The 16,327-nt window shown below is 46.0% G+C and overlaps 1 protein-coding gene across 1 annotated transcript in view; it reads right to left on the reverse strand.

Annotated features, from left to right (window-relative positions):
* The window catches only part of Glis3 (GLIS family zinc finger 3), a 415,784-nt gene extending 399,660 nt beyond the window's left edge, over positions 1 to 16,124 (reverse strand). The window contains exons 1-2 of the mRNA XM_032891769.1: positions 15,484 to 16,124; positions 1,827 to 2,310 (exon numbers count right to left, since the gene is read on the reverse strand). Of these exons, the coding sequence (XP_032747660.1) occupies positions 1,827 to 2,214 (388 nt within the window). The 5' untranslated portion in view covers positions 2,215 to 2,310; positions 15,484 to 16,124. The remainder of the gene's footprint in view (positions 1 to 1,826; positions 2,311 to 15,483) is intronic.
* Between the last annotated feature and the right edge of the window lie 203 nt (positions 16,125 to 16,327).

The following is a 16,327-nucleotide window of genomic DNA, read 5'->3' on the forward strand; positions in this document are numbered from 1 at the left end:
TAACCCAAGTTCCTGAAGCACACTTTAAGCCGGGGTCATAATTATGACTTCTTCTATCAAAGTAATATCGAAAGACTGACCTCTTTCTTAGTGTCCCCCAAAGTGCTTGTTTTCTTCGGACAAATCAACCAGAGCACACACCCTGGACTGTGGCGAGCAATCTCTGAGTCTGTGCTGGAAAGCCACACATGCTGACTGACACACACATGATATGAGAAATGCAGTGTATTAATTAATATTACCATATCACCATTGTCAGTCACGTGGACATCCGTGCCTATAAAAGGAAACTACTGCTGCCTAGTCAAGATGGGACCGAGAGGTGTCACTGGCTCAGTGCCTCTAAAACCAAACAGTGGAGTTCGGTAGGAAGAAACCCAACGTTCTACCCCATGGGCCCAATAGCCTAACAGTAGCAGACTATTCTAGAAAAGGCCCCCAGGCAAACTTTATCTGAACTTAAATACTAGCACCTCTAGGAAAGCAAACAACTCCAAAGGGGACTTAGACTAAATATAAGTAATTAAAGAAAAAAAGAAAATAAGAGCGTAAACGAGTAATATAAAGGCTACATGTATGTTTACTGCTGAGGGTTTTTCTTTCTCATCTCTTCATTTATGGCTAAACACTCCATACACCGAAATACACAGACACTGAGACAGGTAAGTCTTTGGCTACATGTCCGCCGTGATTCACCATCCACCTTCATTACCAGGGTGAATGGCTATCCGGAAGCACGCTACCAACGCTACTGCGCTATAAACTCATTTAACACGAGTCGGTAAAGTACTTTAAGAAATCTGCGGAGTGCCGCTTTACATTAAGAGCTGTAGTTATGTGGGATCCAGGCTCTCTTTCTTCCTAGCCTAAGCACACACACCATGTGCGATGTAAACCCATTAAGGCCGCACGAGTTAGTTGCTAGAGAGAGGACGGCATTCAAATAGTTGGTTAGTCCTCAACGACTGCTCTTTAATTTGAAATATAGGGTAATCCAATCACTACTGAATTAAAAACACATGCTGAACTCAAATTAACCACATTTTCTAGTCTCTCACCCATTTTAAATATACGTTTAAATCCATGTCTGGGGCAGGGCTCCTTGGCGTAGCAGCTGCCGGGCATGCCACTCTAAGCCACGGTCTTCGTCCCCAGTGTAAGGGGGAAAGTTATGCAGTATTCCAGCTTGATCTCCCTCTTTTGATTTCCCTCAGCCCTTCTTATATGTACTGACTCCTCCTTCGCCTGGGTACTAAAATGATTCCTTTTTGATCCTCTCCTCCTGGGCTCAGCTTTTCTTCTAGTGTTTCTAAAACCAGCTCTGATTCTGGTTAAGCCCTGTCCCCTCCACTGCCTGTAGACTCCACTCCTCCAAGCCCCATAAGCCAGGGCAGAGCCGCATGGATGAAGAAGGCAGGCTTTGTACCCAGCTCCTGCCCTACCTTCCTACCTCCTACCTTCCTCCCTATTTCCCTTCTAAGCTAATCCCCTTTACCTTCCACTCTGCCTCAATCCTGAGGCACGGCTCATTTGTACCTATTGTTTACACACTCGTTCAAAAGTGGGCGCCCAACCCTTTGCCCCAAACATGAGACCGTGAACCTTGACTCTAATACTGAATTGTGTATATTTTCTATAAAACTTGCTGGCAGTCAGCAGATATGGGGCAGATGAAACGTTCCCATTTTTTTTTTCCTTTTTTTTTTTTTCGGAGCTGGGGACTGAACCCAGGGCCTTGCGCTTGCTAGGCAAGCACTGTACCACTGAGCTAAATCCCCAACCCCAAACGTTCCCATTTTTAAGAGATTCCAAAGTGACAATCCTACCTTTCTCGGGATTTGGAGAGAAGGGGTCTCCAAATTCTTGCTGTTTGGGCTTTAAAGTATGCGATGCTGCCATAACCCCGGCCTGGGTTACCTGGAACTGAGGCTTCCCATTGGCTAGTAACTGTCTCCTGGGGCTCAGGGCAGGCAGATGGATGGGGCTCGCAGCCATGTTGCTCTGAGGAGCCATCCCTGCTCCCGAGGACATCTTGAGGTGAAGACTGTTAGCAAGACTTCCAAGAGTAGGGCTCGGTGTGCTGGCACAGGAAGAGGAGCAGGGAGTGCCTGAGTGAGCTCTGACGGGAAGGATATGCTGGCCACTGAGTAGCCCAGGTCCCTGTGGGGCTCTTGATGTCCGGTGGAGATTCATGCCACATGACCTTCCATTCATTCTGAAAGCCCGGAGGCCACGCAGATCAATATCCAATGGCACTATTGATTCTTTCAAGGTAAGGCAAGTAACTTATCCATGGGATAGGTGATAAGTCTGTTTAAAACAAAAACAAATGCAGGCATTGGAGATGGTAAAACTGAAAATAAAATGCAGTCATCTTTCAACTGGTATAGCATTTATACCGAAGCAAACTGGCCTCTTCTGTAGCACAAGATCATAAAACACACAGCTCCTTGGCAAGGACTCTTCGCTTCTGCATTCATGGGAGGCTTAGAGTATGGATCACTGCATTGATCCGGGCCTTTCTCAATACAGTGCTCTTGGCAGCAACCAACAGTCCACTGATGACTGCTTGCAAAATGAAACCTGTTCTCTTCCCAGAGGGATCTGTCCACACACTTCATTTTCGCTACAGTGTGTTTGGAAACTCGGAACGCCACCCTCTGAGAGCGGGGAGGCTGAACTTTTGAGGTTCCCAGTGAACAATTGCAAAGTGAACACGATGTTCCTTCTGAGAGGAACACTTCCATAGTGCCCAGATTTGCAAAGATCTAGGCATGGGGATAATAGTTTTCATATAATAACCTCATATTTAAATAATTACAGAAGCACCAGGGCCTTGGATTCATATTGATCCTAAGATATGGGGATAGAAAACAGATCAATGCCACAGTCCTCTGCCTTCTTTCTAGGTGAAGGTGTGGGAAAGGAGAACGCTATAAACAATACCTCCTGGAAAGCACAAGAGAAGGGGAGGGTGGGGTGCACAGTATGTTCACAAGAAGCCCTACTGTGTTGCCGTATATACCATACTGTTGGGGGATCTTCCAATGGGAGCAGATATGTCTACAGAATGCCATTCTCCACTACATCTGTGAGGTGTATTTCAATGCTCCCTGGTTCTACATCACTAAGGACGGCTCTTCCCTCCCTAACAGGTCATTCTGCGGTGTAGCCGCAAAGAGGTAGCCAGGTGTCAAGGTGCCTCCTCTACGGTGTCTGAAACATCCACAATCTGTCTTCTACAGAGACAAGATAGTCACGGGAAGCAACCACAGCTGAACAAACACAGAAAATGAAGACTGAGACTATGGCAGTAACATCCATTGGATGAGTCTTGGGATTTCTTCCTACTGTATGATCCACTTGGGGTCCTGAACAAGTATCTCAACTCAACTCAACTCCTAAATAAATGACTGCCCGGATCATCACGGGAAGGCTACCAAGGACATAAAATGATTTCAAGGGAATTGCTTCTTTCATCAATTTAGAGAATAAAAATGTTCACTACGCTGTCCATAAAGTTTGCCACATGTGCCTATGCTGAGACTCTTTGTGTGTAATCTAAATACAAAATTTGGAATGCACTCTCTATTTCTCTACTTGGCTGAAAACTCTCTCAGGCATATAGCACTCTCCCATCCCTGAAGGTCCCAGACAGACAAGGAGGTATCCTACCCTGCATGCATGAAGTTCATTTACGATACTGTAAGAACGGAGCCTGTCATCAAACTGGTTCCAAGTCTGCTCTTCTCTGAGAATGGGAAACTCCCGCACCTCGTCGGCTGTGTGTGCGTGGAACTACAGCTTGTTACTGGTCACTCTCTCCCTCTATTGTTGGAGCCGGAGCAACAGTAAAGACCGTTAGCCATTCTCCGCTCATTCGTGAAATAGTGGTTTCTGAGCACTCTGAATTTTTGTCGGAAGCATTTATTCACTACCCATCAAAAGGGGGGGAGTAAATAATTAGGCCATGCTGACAAATTTTTGAAATCGAAGAGTAGTCCAAAATGGCTGGAATCACTTAAGCCACATCCAAGTGGCAAGTGTCAGCAGATTTGTTGACTGTGGTCATTTCTGTTTTATTTTGTTAGAAGAGAGTCGCTTCTGCACCAGTGTCACATACAAGAGCTGTCATCAAAATCTGGATCGAAAACGCATTACTCTGTATTCCAGCATCAGGCTCAGTCATTAAGAAGTGTCAACCAGAAGGAAATTCAAAAAGCTAAGAACAGAATTAGGCACGAGGCACTCACACCTGTATGGATTACACGAACATTTATTTTGCTTTATTTTTTATAAACCGTATTCCTATTTGAAACAGCCTTAAGTACAAAGAAGGGGAAAGGTGTACTTAAAAGACAAAGAAGGGGGTTGGGGATTTAGCTCAGTGGTAGAGCGCTTGCCTAGCAAGCACAAGGCCCTGGGTTCGGTCCCCAGCTCCGAAAAAAAGAAAAAGAAAAAAAAAGACAAAGAGGCAGCCAGACGTGAACAGCATTTCTTCTTTACACAAAACCATGCATGAAATGGAAGAAGCACATGGAAAATATTCCTGCATTTACAGTTTTCACATGAATTATGTCAACAGATTTTCAAGCATTAGCTACTAGTACATAGAAGTCAATTTTGTTTACTCACAGTGTAATAGTTTATATACTTCTGCACTAAGCCATTGATCGAAATATCATGTCAAGCCCACAGGGTAACAGAAGAGCAGTAAAACCACTCAGCTTAGGTGAGACTCAGGCCTAAGCATCAGTGAGGAACACTGGAGGAGTCAAGATGCTGGGGCCTACCACAGTAAGTCACAAGCTCCCTGAACCAACTATTCTCCATCCATCAAACCCTGACCATAATCTCTATGGTCCTTCATATTCTGGATTTCTCTAATACTACAGATCAGAAGGATTATTTTAAAGCACTCAATTACTAGAATAACAAACTAATATGAAGAATCCATATTTTAGCAGTTAAATCTAGAAGAATTTTCGCAGCCAAAACAGGGCACACTCTTACCAACACAATTCAAGCAACAAGGCGTGTATGGGAGGAGACGATGGTAGGCGAGAGGGTCCTCCTCTAACATCACACACAAAGACAGCACTAACCAGGTAAAAAAGGAATACAGCATTAAATTAATATTCTGAGATGATAAAAATCACAGCCTGTAGTATCCTAAACTTAACCAGAAAAATCCCGCTGAATGGACCTCTTTTCAACAAAGATGTATTTACTTGTATTTTATATTTTCATGTTGTATTTACACCATGTACCTGACTGGTGACCACAGCACCCAGGAGGGAGTCAGACCCCCTGAAACTGGAGTTGCAGACTGTGGTGAGCCATGTGGGTGCTGGGACCTGAACCTGGGTCCTCTCAGAGCAGCCAGCGCTCTGAACCACTGAGAGATGTCTCCAGTCCCTCTTTTTATTTAAAAACTTTCACAAGCTTTCCCTCCTGTCTATGGCCAAATACTCAAGACTACCAACAAAAAGGGAAACATAATGTTTAAAGGAAAAGGCAAACAGCACTCAGAAATATAAATTTCAGGTGTTTCATATCTGATGCTTTGCCGCATTTAGATTTTTATACCCCACTGGTTCTCACAATGAAAATGTTCACTCTGCTAATGAGTTACTAAATCTTTCCTTTTGACCACTTCCAAACTCTTAAAACACACTCCTGCAATTCAGGCCGGAGAGGAAATGACCTAACCTCCAAGGAAACTAAGGTACAAAACCATTTCATAATGCCACCCGTTTTCTGGAAAAGCATTAACTTTGATCAAAATATTAAATCCCAATTCCACCTTCTCTCCAGGGCTCCGGGAACTGCTCCTTATGCATTGAGACAGATTAAACAAATGAAAGCAATGTTCACTCATCCATTTAAGAAAATTCCAGAAATAAGTTCCACGGTACCTATTTACAGCCCTTTAAAGGCCCTTTCTTGGTAAACATCATTAATAGACTCATCTAGAGTCATAATTCATCTGATGAGCCAGTTAATTATTAATTTTCATACATCATTTCATTTCCTTAGGCTAGGTTTATTTAGCCTTTGTTATATTTTCCATTCCTTATGCTGAAAGCATTTTTTTTACCCTAGACAAAAAAAAAAAAAAAGAATCCTGCTAGAGAAGCACAAAATACCAATCGGGGAGCAAACGGACCCTGAATATGATCATACTTACACATATGCATATATGTGTGTGCACATTTATGGTATTTGCTCCACCTAGGACTTGTGTGTGCATGTGTACACTCGTGATTGTGTGTGTATGTGTGTATGTGTATGCATGTGCATGCACATGTGTGTCTGAATGTGTCTAAGCCATCTATGACATGTTACTCTTTTCATTTTCCCCTTTTGGGTCAATGATTGCATAATTTCATTAAGCTCTGTCGTTTCAACTTCATTGCCTTTATCGTTTAATAGGCCCATGCTATTCTCTTGGGTTTCTCCTGTTACAGCTTTTGTAGCCAGAAGAATATAGAAATGAAAAACCTATTGATGGATATTTCAAGTATTCTCATGCACGGCTGCAGTGGGAAGCACATTTCGCAATTTAATCAAGGACAGATAGAGCTGAATGTTCTTATATCCCAAGAGTTCATTTCAATAAGCAGAATGTACCTTGTTCTAACACAGGTGACTGACTCCTCAGTAAAGACTGTATAAACAAAAACCAATCATGTAAGTCATTTTATTGGCAACAATATAAACACAGCTATATTAGATGTCACCAATAAATCAGAGCGATTCTTGTCTGCAATTTCAACAAGAGGAAAGTGCAAACATGGGTCCATGAAGCTGGAGGATATTATGGAGGAAATGTGTCAGATGTGGACAGTACCATTTCTCTAGACCAAAACTGGAAGGTCACAGACTATGCTGAATAGATTCACAGCAACGTATAGTTTATTCCTTGTGTGGGTTCATAGCTGTCCTCGGGGAAGCCTACAGAACCACAGAAGTGACACCAAAAGAAAGCTGACTCATGTTTGAGCTGTAGAACAGAAACGCAAGAAAGTGTAGATCTTTTCACTCAAGCATCCTCAAGGCCTAATGGAGATATTAGGCTGTGAGAATATTACCACATTTATTCTGAACATTAGTATGCTACTCAAACAATACAATCACTGGTAGCATGAAATCAGATGACTCTCTCTTTGACACTAAGTCGTAAGACAGTGAGTCCTTTCACCAGACCCCTTAGAAAAGACACTATAACCTACATCAGGGACTCTCGTAAAACCAAACTCTTGCCTTTGATGTAAGTGTGGATCCGAACTCCGAACTAATCCATGATCAATATACTTTACCTATTCTAACTTTTGTATTCATAAGCTGTCTCTAGAGTGAAGACAATTTTTCTTAAGCATGTGGAATAAAATTAACTGGCAGTGCATTTTTAAATTTAAGTCTGTAGTTATGAAGTTCACCATATGGGTGGGAAGTATGGTCAACCGAGAGGAAAGGACGAAAGGAGGCAGGGGAATAGCCATCTAGTTCAGGAATCCATTCTAGTTAGTCTGAAGGTCAAATGCAAGATCCCCACAGTGGTTGGGATGATAAGGACAGTGACTCCAGAACAGACGGCTGGTAGAGAAATCTGACATTTCAGAGAGACACTGCAGGAAACAGCAGTGAGACTACATAACTCCGCCCATCCCCCAGAATGCATTGCCCACACCTCCAGTGTCTATAGGACTCTCACAGCCTCAAACTCTACCAAATGCCATTGGGTTTAGCCGTAATTACTGAGAAGTGTCTTCTTACTTTGCCTCATCGATGAGTATAGAAAAGTCTAGAGAGCTGTGGCCTTACAAAGAATGTTCAATCCACAAAGTAGTCACCATGATTAAAAACAAAAATTAGAATGAGCTTGAAACCAAGAAAACCTTTTTTTCCCAGCACAGAAAAAAAAAAAAGTTCAGAGAGGTACTCATGGACTGGCTCAGCCTAGCCTAGGTTGGAATATGCTGACTTTCTAGGCCTCCGGTTACCAAAGTACTCATTTTAAAACAGTGTTCTACAAACTGGGCTGCAATCCACTGATGGCCCGTGGGGTCACTTCCTTAGTAGGGAAAGCATTTTTAAAGAATAAGATAAATAGAATAGGCCTTATATGTTTGAAGCTATCGGAGTACATCAGGAGTGATGGTCAAGAGCAGGCATCCACGTCTGTATGCAGATAGTGAGTTTCGAATAAGACATGCACGGTGTTTTATGGTGGGTCATGCAGCTAAAATGAAATGAAACCCAGTGTCAGAAAACCATTTGGACTTCTTGCTGACCCAGATACCTACACACAGCAACTGTGGGCATACCCAGAACTACAAAAATACCAGAAATACCAAAATAATGTAAAATAAAGAAAAGATATGAAAGTTTGACAGTTTGGCTTTGGTTTGTTTCTGTGTTTTGAGACAGGGTTCCTTTGTGCATCCCTGGCTGGTCCTGAAACTCACTCTAAATCAAGCTGGCCTTGAACTCAGAGATCTCCCTGCCTCTGCCTCAGCTTTAGTTGTTGTTGTTGTTGTTGTTGTTGTTTTTGGGCTTTTGGGGTTTTTTGTTGTTGTTATTGTTGCTTTGGTTGTTCGTTTGTTTCGAGACAGGTTTTTTTTTTTCCTCTGAGTACCCTTGGCTATCCTGGAATTTACTCTGTAGACCAGATTGGCCTTAAACTCACAGAAATCCTCCTGCCCCTGCCCCTCCCCCACAGCACTCGCCCAGCCCCCATGGCCAGCAGCTCACAGAGATCTTCCTGCCCCTAAGCCCACGCCAGCCCGGCGCCTGCCCTCCCCACTTCCCACCCCCCCGCCCTCACCTCCACCTCCCCCACTCCAGTGCTGGGATTAAAGGCAGGCACCATCACCAGCCAGCCTAGCTTTTTTTTTTTTTTTTTAAGATGAAATAATACAAAGCTAATTCCTATCACTGCTGTCTATCACAACAGCAATCAATCATGTGTGCTGAGAGGCAGCCCCCGAGCAACTGACAGAAACAGCTTCAAAACAACTCACAAAGGGATCTAAAGAAACAGTGAAGAGATGAAGAGTACCGGAACCGGAACTCTTTAGAGGACCGGGTTCAGTTCCTAGCGCTCACCCGGCAGCTCACAGCCGTCTAACTCAGATCCAAGGGATCAAAACCAAACCAAAACAAATAAACATAATCTTGCCTTCCAGACCTCAGGGATGTATGTAGTGAACAGACATAGATGTCTGTCCTCAAAGTGAAGCCATACCCCTGATAGTATAACCAGAATATGGAATTGGCTGTTAAGTTAGCATGGCTCGATTTTTGAGGACTACATCTTTTGAAATGTGTTCCAAATATGAGTGAACCATCAGATCCTGAGATGAAGAATCTGAAACAGGGAAAAAATGAATTCATCCCCCATGACATCATCCTGAATTAATTACACCTGCACTACTGAGGGACTAAGTCCCCACATGGCCATCATTTGAGACACAAAGGCTTCTTTAAAAACAAAAAAACAAAAAACGGGGAACCTGGCTGGAGAGTGTTCTTTGCAAAGAAAATATGAAAATCCATCCTCACACATAGTTCACTTTTCCGCGGAAAGTGAACTATGCCTAAATGAAAAGAGGGCTCCTTTGTCCTTTAGCTGGTGGAACCTACCACTCGATCCACAGGAATGGCTATTGGTAAAGCTAAAAACCACAATTTTCTCAAAAGGGTAAGAAACAGCTACCTGCAGAAGACTCTAGAAGCACAATTGGCCATTCAGTGCAAAGAGTCGAGCTTGTTAAAGAATGTCTGTCACACGTAGTGAGTGATTTCTCTCCTTCGCTGTAGTTACCGCTTAAAAGTAACCAGGGTAAGTATTTTTAGTCACTGGTAGACAGACATTTTATACAAGTTAAATCTGTTCACTGACATCAGGGAAGAAGTATGAATGTCCACAACAATGACTAGGCCTTTACCCAACATGACAACATATTTATTAAAAATTTTGTCTAAACCTTCATGGATGACTCAGCCGAGTTACAGACAGGAGTGGAGCTTATTGGTCATGCTAAAAAGGCTGGGAAAACATTAATCTACTTCTTCACACACAAAAACAGCAAGAGTCGACCTCAGTCTTCGCCTCCGGTTGGTTTCTGTGTACAGTGTTCATCAGGCCTAGAAATGAAACCTGGAGGCCCCAGCTCAGGAGCGTAAAAACCACGGACGTTCAGAAATACTGGTCACTTTATCAAGGAGTCCGGGACAAGGTCAGATCCTGTGCTCATGCCTATCTGCCCATCTCTGGTTCCGTAAGGCTTACTCTGCCCCTGCAGGAGGGTGCAAGGCTTTCATGTTCTTGGCCTAGAGATCACAGCAGACAAGAATGGCCCCGTGACTTTCTTCATCTCAAGTATGCGCTCAGCTGTGTGGTGTCTGAGACTCAAGCCCTTGCAGACAAAGCGCCTAATTTTTGCTCTCAAGACAGAATATAATTGGGTTGCTGCTCTGACACACTGCCTTGAAATCTGCCTCCAGAGTTTCCCAGAACCCTTTCCTTTTCTTCAGTGTACGTATGGACGGACTGGACGGACGGACGTGTGCAGACTGAGTGGAAGGGTGGATTTGCATATGCATGCGGAAACCAGAGGGCAACCCTAAGTGTCAAACCCAGGAATGCAGTCCACCTCCTTTAAAACAAAGTCTCTCCTGACCTAGAGCCTGCCAGTTAAGCCACACCAGCTGGCCAGTGATTTCCCCCTGGGTCCCCTTGCCCCTGCTTCCCCAGCACTGGCTTTGCAGGGGTGCAGCACGAGAAACATTTTACCTAGGCTCTAGGAGCCGGATTCTGTTCGTGCTGAAAGAGTTGAGAAAACATTCATCTATTTCTGCACATGGTCCTCACACTTGCAAGGCAGGCGTTTTACCAAGTGAACCCCCACCCCAAAGCTACTCTTTCATGCCCTTCACCATCCTACATTGGTCTGTCTCTTTATCTGTCAAGTGGGGCTACTCATGCCGTGATATAACTGCTCACAACACTACAGAGTGATGCGTGAGAAGAAGCATGTCATCTTAAGCACAGTGCCACGAACATACAAGAACTTGTTAACTTCTTTACTCCGTGCAGGCTGTGTTTCACATCCCTACCATTCTACAGCGCATGGGGATACCTGCCTGTTTCGTTTCCCCATCTAATTTCTCACTGAGTTTGGTGGTTAGGTCTAAATTACCTTTGAACTTGCCCAAGCTCTTGTATTTACAGATTGTCCTACACTGTCCTTTACACCATATATATATATATATATATATATATATATATATATATATATATATATATGCTGTGGGGTGTCGGCCCCTCCTACTGGGGCTACCAATATATACTCTATAGCATTTTTCCTGCTCACCTGGAGTCACACCAAGCATCTTACTCATGTTGGTACCAGACTGTCACCAGGTATAGATAGGACCCATTCTACATCAAATTAAATAATGCTTGTCTCCAAGCCAAACTGTTTCCATCTCCTTTTTTTTTTTTTTCAGAGCTGGGGACCGAACCCAGGGCCTTGCGCTTCCTAGGCAAGCGCTCTACCACTGAGCTAAATCCCCGACCCTCCATCTCCTTTTTTAAACAAAAAATTAATTTGTCTGATCTGTTCTGTGCAGATCAAACAAAGCAAGAACTATTTCCAATAGCAGGAGATACACATTCAATACAGGAACATGGGACGTTCTCCACTTTCCAGACACTTTTAATATAGTTCATGTTGTGGTGACCTAAACCATAAAACTACTTAATTGCTACTTCATCTCTGTAATTTTGTTACTGTTATGAATAATACAAATCTCTGATATGTGACATCCCAAGGGGTCGCAACCCACAGGTTGAGAACCACTGCCTTATACGGCAGCCACTGGCAGTGTCTGTGACAGATGTTCCTGGGAGGCTGGTAGGTTGATCGTGTCCTGTTTATGAAGCCAGCAGATATGCTCTTCCATTTCGATATTTTTTCTATCTCAACAAAAATATCAGCCTGTGTGTCAACTCCACCTAAAGTAGGTAACTAGGAAAACTTGAAACTGTGGCATCTTTTAATTCAGTTTATCTTAATTCCATGTTCAATAATTCATTTTGTCTCCTCCTTGAGTTAAAAATTGTATTAAGACTACTTATGTGCCCTTTTTTTCCTTTTACTTCAGTCCTGATTGAGTTTATGAGCCAGCCAAACATAAAAGAGTTAAGCCTGTATGAATTGATACCTTATTTATAATATAACTTCCTCTATAGAAAAATAATTGCAGAAACTCAGGAAATGACTTCTCAACAAAAGCTAAGAGTGAGCTCCGGTGCCTCTTCCTGGATCAGCTCCTCAAAAGTAACTCTTGCCATCTTGGAGAATTACAAAGTAACAGTCCAACTCCAGTGATCAATAACTAGGACTCAAGAAGTCAATGTAGACAGTATGCCCTCAGGCCTACTTTACTAGCAGTAAAGAAGGGGGCTAGTGAGTAAGAGAACACTGGCCTATCCTCTAAGATTGGACAACCCCGTCTGCCACATTAATATAGGCAGAGCTTTTACAAAAATCACTTCCATTTATTCAACTCTCCCCGTTCGTTTTTAGTCAGGCAAAAATTCAATCCACAAGGTAGACTCCAGAGTCCATCCAAAAAAAAGTCGCTTCTCATTTGGAATGAGGACCAACCAACCCCATGTATCCAACCTATGCTAACCTGAAGAACATTGGTAGAATCACCAATGAAACTGGCCGATACATTGGAAGAATCAATGACTTGAAGAAGGGCCACTCGTCCTGAATTGACCCCAAGGGAAGCAAGGGAAGAGGCAATCAACCCAGCGAACACAGAAGTAATTACTCAAGAAGGCCAGAGTCCTGACAGAAAAGAGATGGACGAAGTACCAATAAGAATGGGAATAAAGCCTCCTTCAGTTCAAGGGGGAGGGGGCTGGAGTTGGTCTCAGAGAAAACTGTGGCAGATTCTAGTAAAGGCATTAATGTCAGCAGTTCTCACTAGAGAGGAAAAAGGGAGGAAATGCCCTCTCACACAGTTCTCTCTTTAGTTTCCAGGCACAACCTTCATTGTTATTCTGCAAACTTTTGCAGGTTGCACCTGCTTTGTGTAGCCTCACTGGAAACAAAAGAGAAAAAAAGAGTAAGATTTAAACTAACACAAATTCATTTTTACAATGAATCGAAGTTCCTAATTTAGTCTAAAAGTTGAAGTCCAATGGGCAAGGAGACATTTAGGGAACCGGGCCTGGCTACTTCCCAATGAAGAAATCGTGACTCATCAAAGCTTCAGAACAGACACAAGAGAGTTTGCATTTGTCTTGAGTTCGTTCACCTTCGGGCCAAGAAATGCTCTCAACTCTGAGCTTCAGTGTTTTTCCTGGATGCTTACGTTTGGCAGGGGTTCTTGGGCAAAACCCCTTGAGTCTCTAGGTCTTGCTTTCCCCAGGTCCTCTCTGACTTTTAACAGTTCCTGATTGAGGTCCCAAAACCCGAAGAGAATTGGTCCACTGGGGGGAGCTGTATGAACTTTTTCCTCACCAACTCTAGGGCCACTTGAGACCACTACCCCCAATTGAAGAGATGTTGAACACCTAAAGCTCTAAGGAGTTGGGAAGGTGTCCACTCCTGGAGAGAGACCGTTGGCAATCGCTGGAGTGCTGTCCCTGCAGGCACTGCTCCTGAGAATTCCGGAAGTGACCCCCTAGCCTGTATCCCATGAGATCTAGCAGATGTCAAGAAAGACAAGCCAGGAAGGGAGGTACACGGAGCAGAGGATCCAGGAGTAGCAGAGGGGCTGCGAGGCCAAGATGTGCGTGCAGTCCGAGCCAGTGGATGAACAACACTCCTAGGGTCCTCAACACCCTCCCCCAAACCCCACACCCACACCTTTGCCCCGCGGGGGTCTTGGGTCCTAGCCCTTGGGCTCTCCGGAGGTGAGCGAGGGGCGGGTCCGGAGGTGAAGGCTCCAGGGCCCTTCGTGGTGCTCCCTGCAACCAGGCCGCCCCCGCTCTGCCCCCGCCCCCCACCCGCGGCGTGTCAGCCAGCCAGCAAGTGAGCGAACGCAACAAAACAAAACAAACTCGTGCCGGCTTCCTGTTGTGCAACCTCTTACTGAGTAAGTGAGGGGCTGAAAGGCCGCCGCCAGCCGCCAGTTAGGAAGCTGGGCTGCGGGGGACCCTGTTGGTGGGAGCCTTCGGGTACATACAACTCTGCACTATGTCCGTCCCAACCGCGGGACGACAGCCCTCCCCACCCCCAGGAGTCTCATTTTGCTGTCGCCTCCCAAACACACTAACAGGTCTAAGGGCGCGACCTCGCCGAACCCTTTTGCCAAAAAAAAAAAAAAAAAAAAAAAGAGAGAGAGAGAGAGAGAGAGAGAGAGAGAGAGAGAGAAGAAACCTCCAAGAAAATAAAAAAAACCTCCAAAAGTTCCCTCCAGGTACCTACTTGAATCATCCATAGAATGACAAATCCTACCCGGTCAAGGTTTTCAGACACTTGGGTGAATTCCTCGTCCCCCGGGCGACTTGTCAGCTCTAGTGAGTAACTTGGAACTGTTGCTTGGGGCAAGGTGTGTGTCTAAAAGAGCGAACAGCTCACTCACGCTTTCCAGAAAGTGGTCCCGACCAACTTCAAAATAGACACAGGGTCATTTATAGGGACCAGAGCCTTGAAGCGGGACTCGAGACTGAGACATTTCCCAAACAGTGCTGACATTTTGTCCCCGGCCCATAAAAATGTAAACGCTAGGTGACAAACCCGGCGGGGAGTGCTGGTGTCTGAATGTGTCTGCGAGTTCGTGGCGTGGGAGGTTACAGTTGAAAACTTGGCGGCTACGGGTCAGTGCCCGGCTCCTAGCTAGTAGCTGTGCCCCCAAACCCGAGGACCTCCCAGAACAATGGGGACAGCAACTTGGATGAGATGCCAAAGTGGAAAAATAGCTTTCGTGGCGCTCCACAAACACGTGGAAGCCGGAAAGACAGCTACAACCCCAACTGTGAGCTGAAGACCTCAGGCCACCCCATCATTCCCCACTTTGCCAAAGTTTCCCAAGGTGGGACCCCAGTACGCGCCCTCTATCTGGCCCAGGTTGTGCAGTCTTCTGGAACCTGTATTTTCTATTAAAAGTCACGGAGACGCTTCCCTCACAAGCGAAACTTCCTCACCTTGTTGGTTTCCTTTCTGTCTACACTCGCGCGCTCTTAGGCAACTGACAGCCAGTTTGATGGCTAAATGAGTATTTCCATCAGCCTCGGTAAGGTGTGCCTAGGTTCCTAGAAGCCCTGTCAGTCTGGAGGAGTTGGGGTGCTCGTGTCCCCAAACCCGCGCGAATGCCACCTAGCCCCTAGCCGGCGTGTAGAAACTATTTCTAATCCCGAGTTTGCGTCTCAGAGCTTGACCGCCCCCACACTCTCTAGCGCCTTCTCTCTCCGTCCCTCGCCTGCGGAACAAAGTTCCTATGGCATCCACTTACCAGGTAACCGGATTTCCACAACAAAGCTAGGCGAGCGGGTCCCTTCTCCCGGCCAGCCCGCGCGTGACAGCACTAGCGACGCGTGGGTGGAGGCTGAGCCCCTCAGCGCTCCACGCGAGCTCTGCCTCCTTCGGAAAGGAAAACTCGCATCCAAGCCCGCGGCCGGAGCGCGGAAACGCGGCCCGAGGGCCGTGTCTGTGCACGCGCGAGGCTGCGACGGCGGCGGCGGCCCTGGGAGGAGGAGGCAGGGCAGCGGGCCGACTCTCCGCATCAGCTCCCTGTCCGCGCTACACTCAGATACACTCCAGTCATGTCTTTACAAAGTTGAGAGGCGACTTCGTGCCTGGCCCGGGGTGTTCATCCTCTCTCTGGGCCGAGGGCGATGCCTGGATGGGACCGGGCTCGGGATGCTGGCTGCCTGAGCTGGGTCGCGGCTAGAGAGCGCCGGTGCGAGCCTGGACCCGGGCCCGCCGCGGCCCCGAGGTGCGCGGCCCCTGGCGCCGGTGCCCTTGCGCGCCGCGCTCTGGGCTGCCCCGGCGGCGCAGTAGGGACGCGGCTGCAGGGAGAGGGGAAGGGGGAAGAGGGCGGGAGGGAGGCTGCCCGGCGAGGAGTGTGGATGTGTGTGCGGCCGCGAGGGCCGGCCGGCAGCCAGCTGCTTCCTGAGTGTGAGCGCCGGAGGGGGCGGGGAGGGATGGGGGCGGGCTCCTGGTCACCAGGCCAGCCAGTGTCTCCCTCTTGACGTTCGAGCACACACGCTCCTTCCCATAAAACTCCAGAGCGGGTAACCGCGGGGAGACTCTTCACCTTTCTGGACCTATGTGTTTGGCTTTCTTTTTAACCTAAA

Source organism: Rattus rattus, chromosome 2 (assembly GCF_011064425.1).
Source record: "Rattus rattus isolate New Zealand chromosome 2, Rrattus_CSIRO_v1, whole genome shotgun sequence".
Taxonomy (NCBI): Eukaryota; Metazoa; Chordata; class Mammalia; order Rodentia; family Muridae; genus Rattus; species Rattus rattus.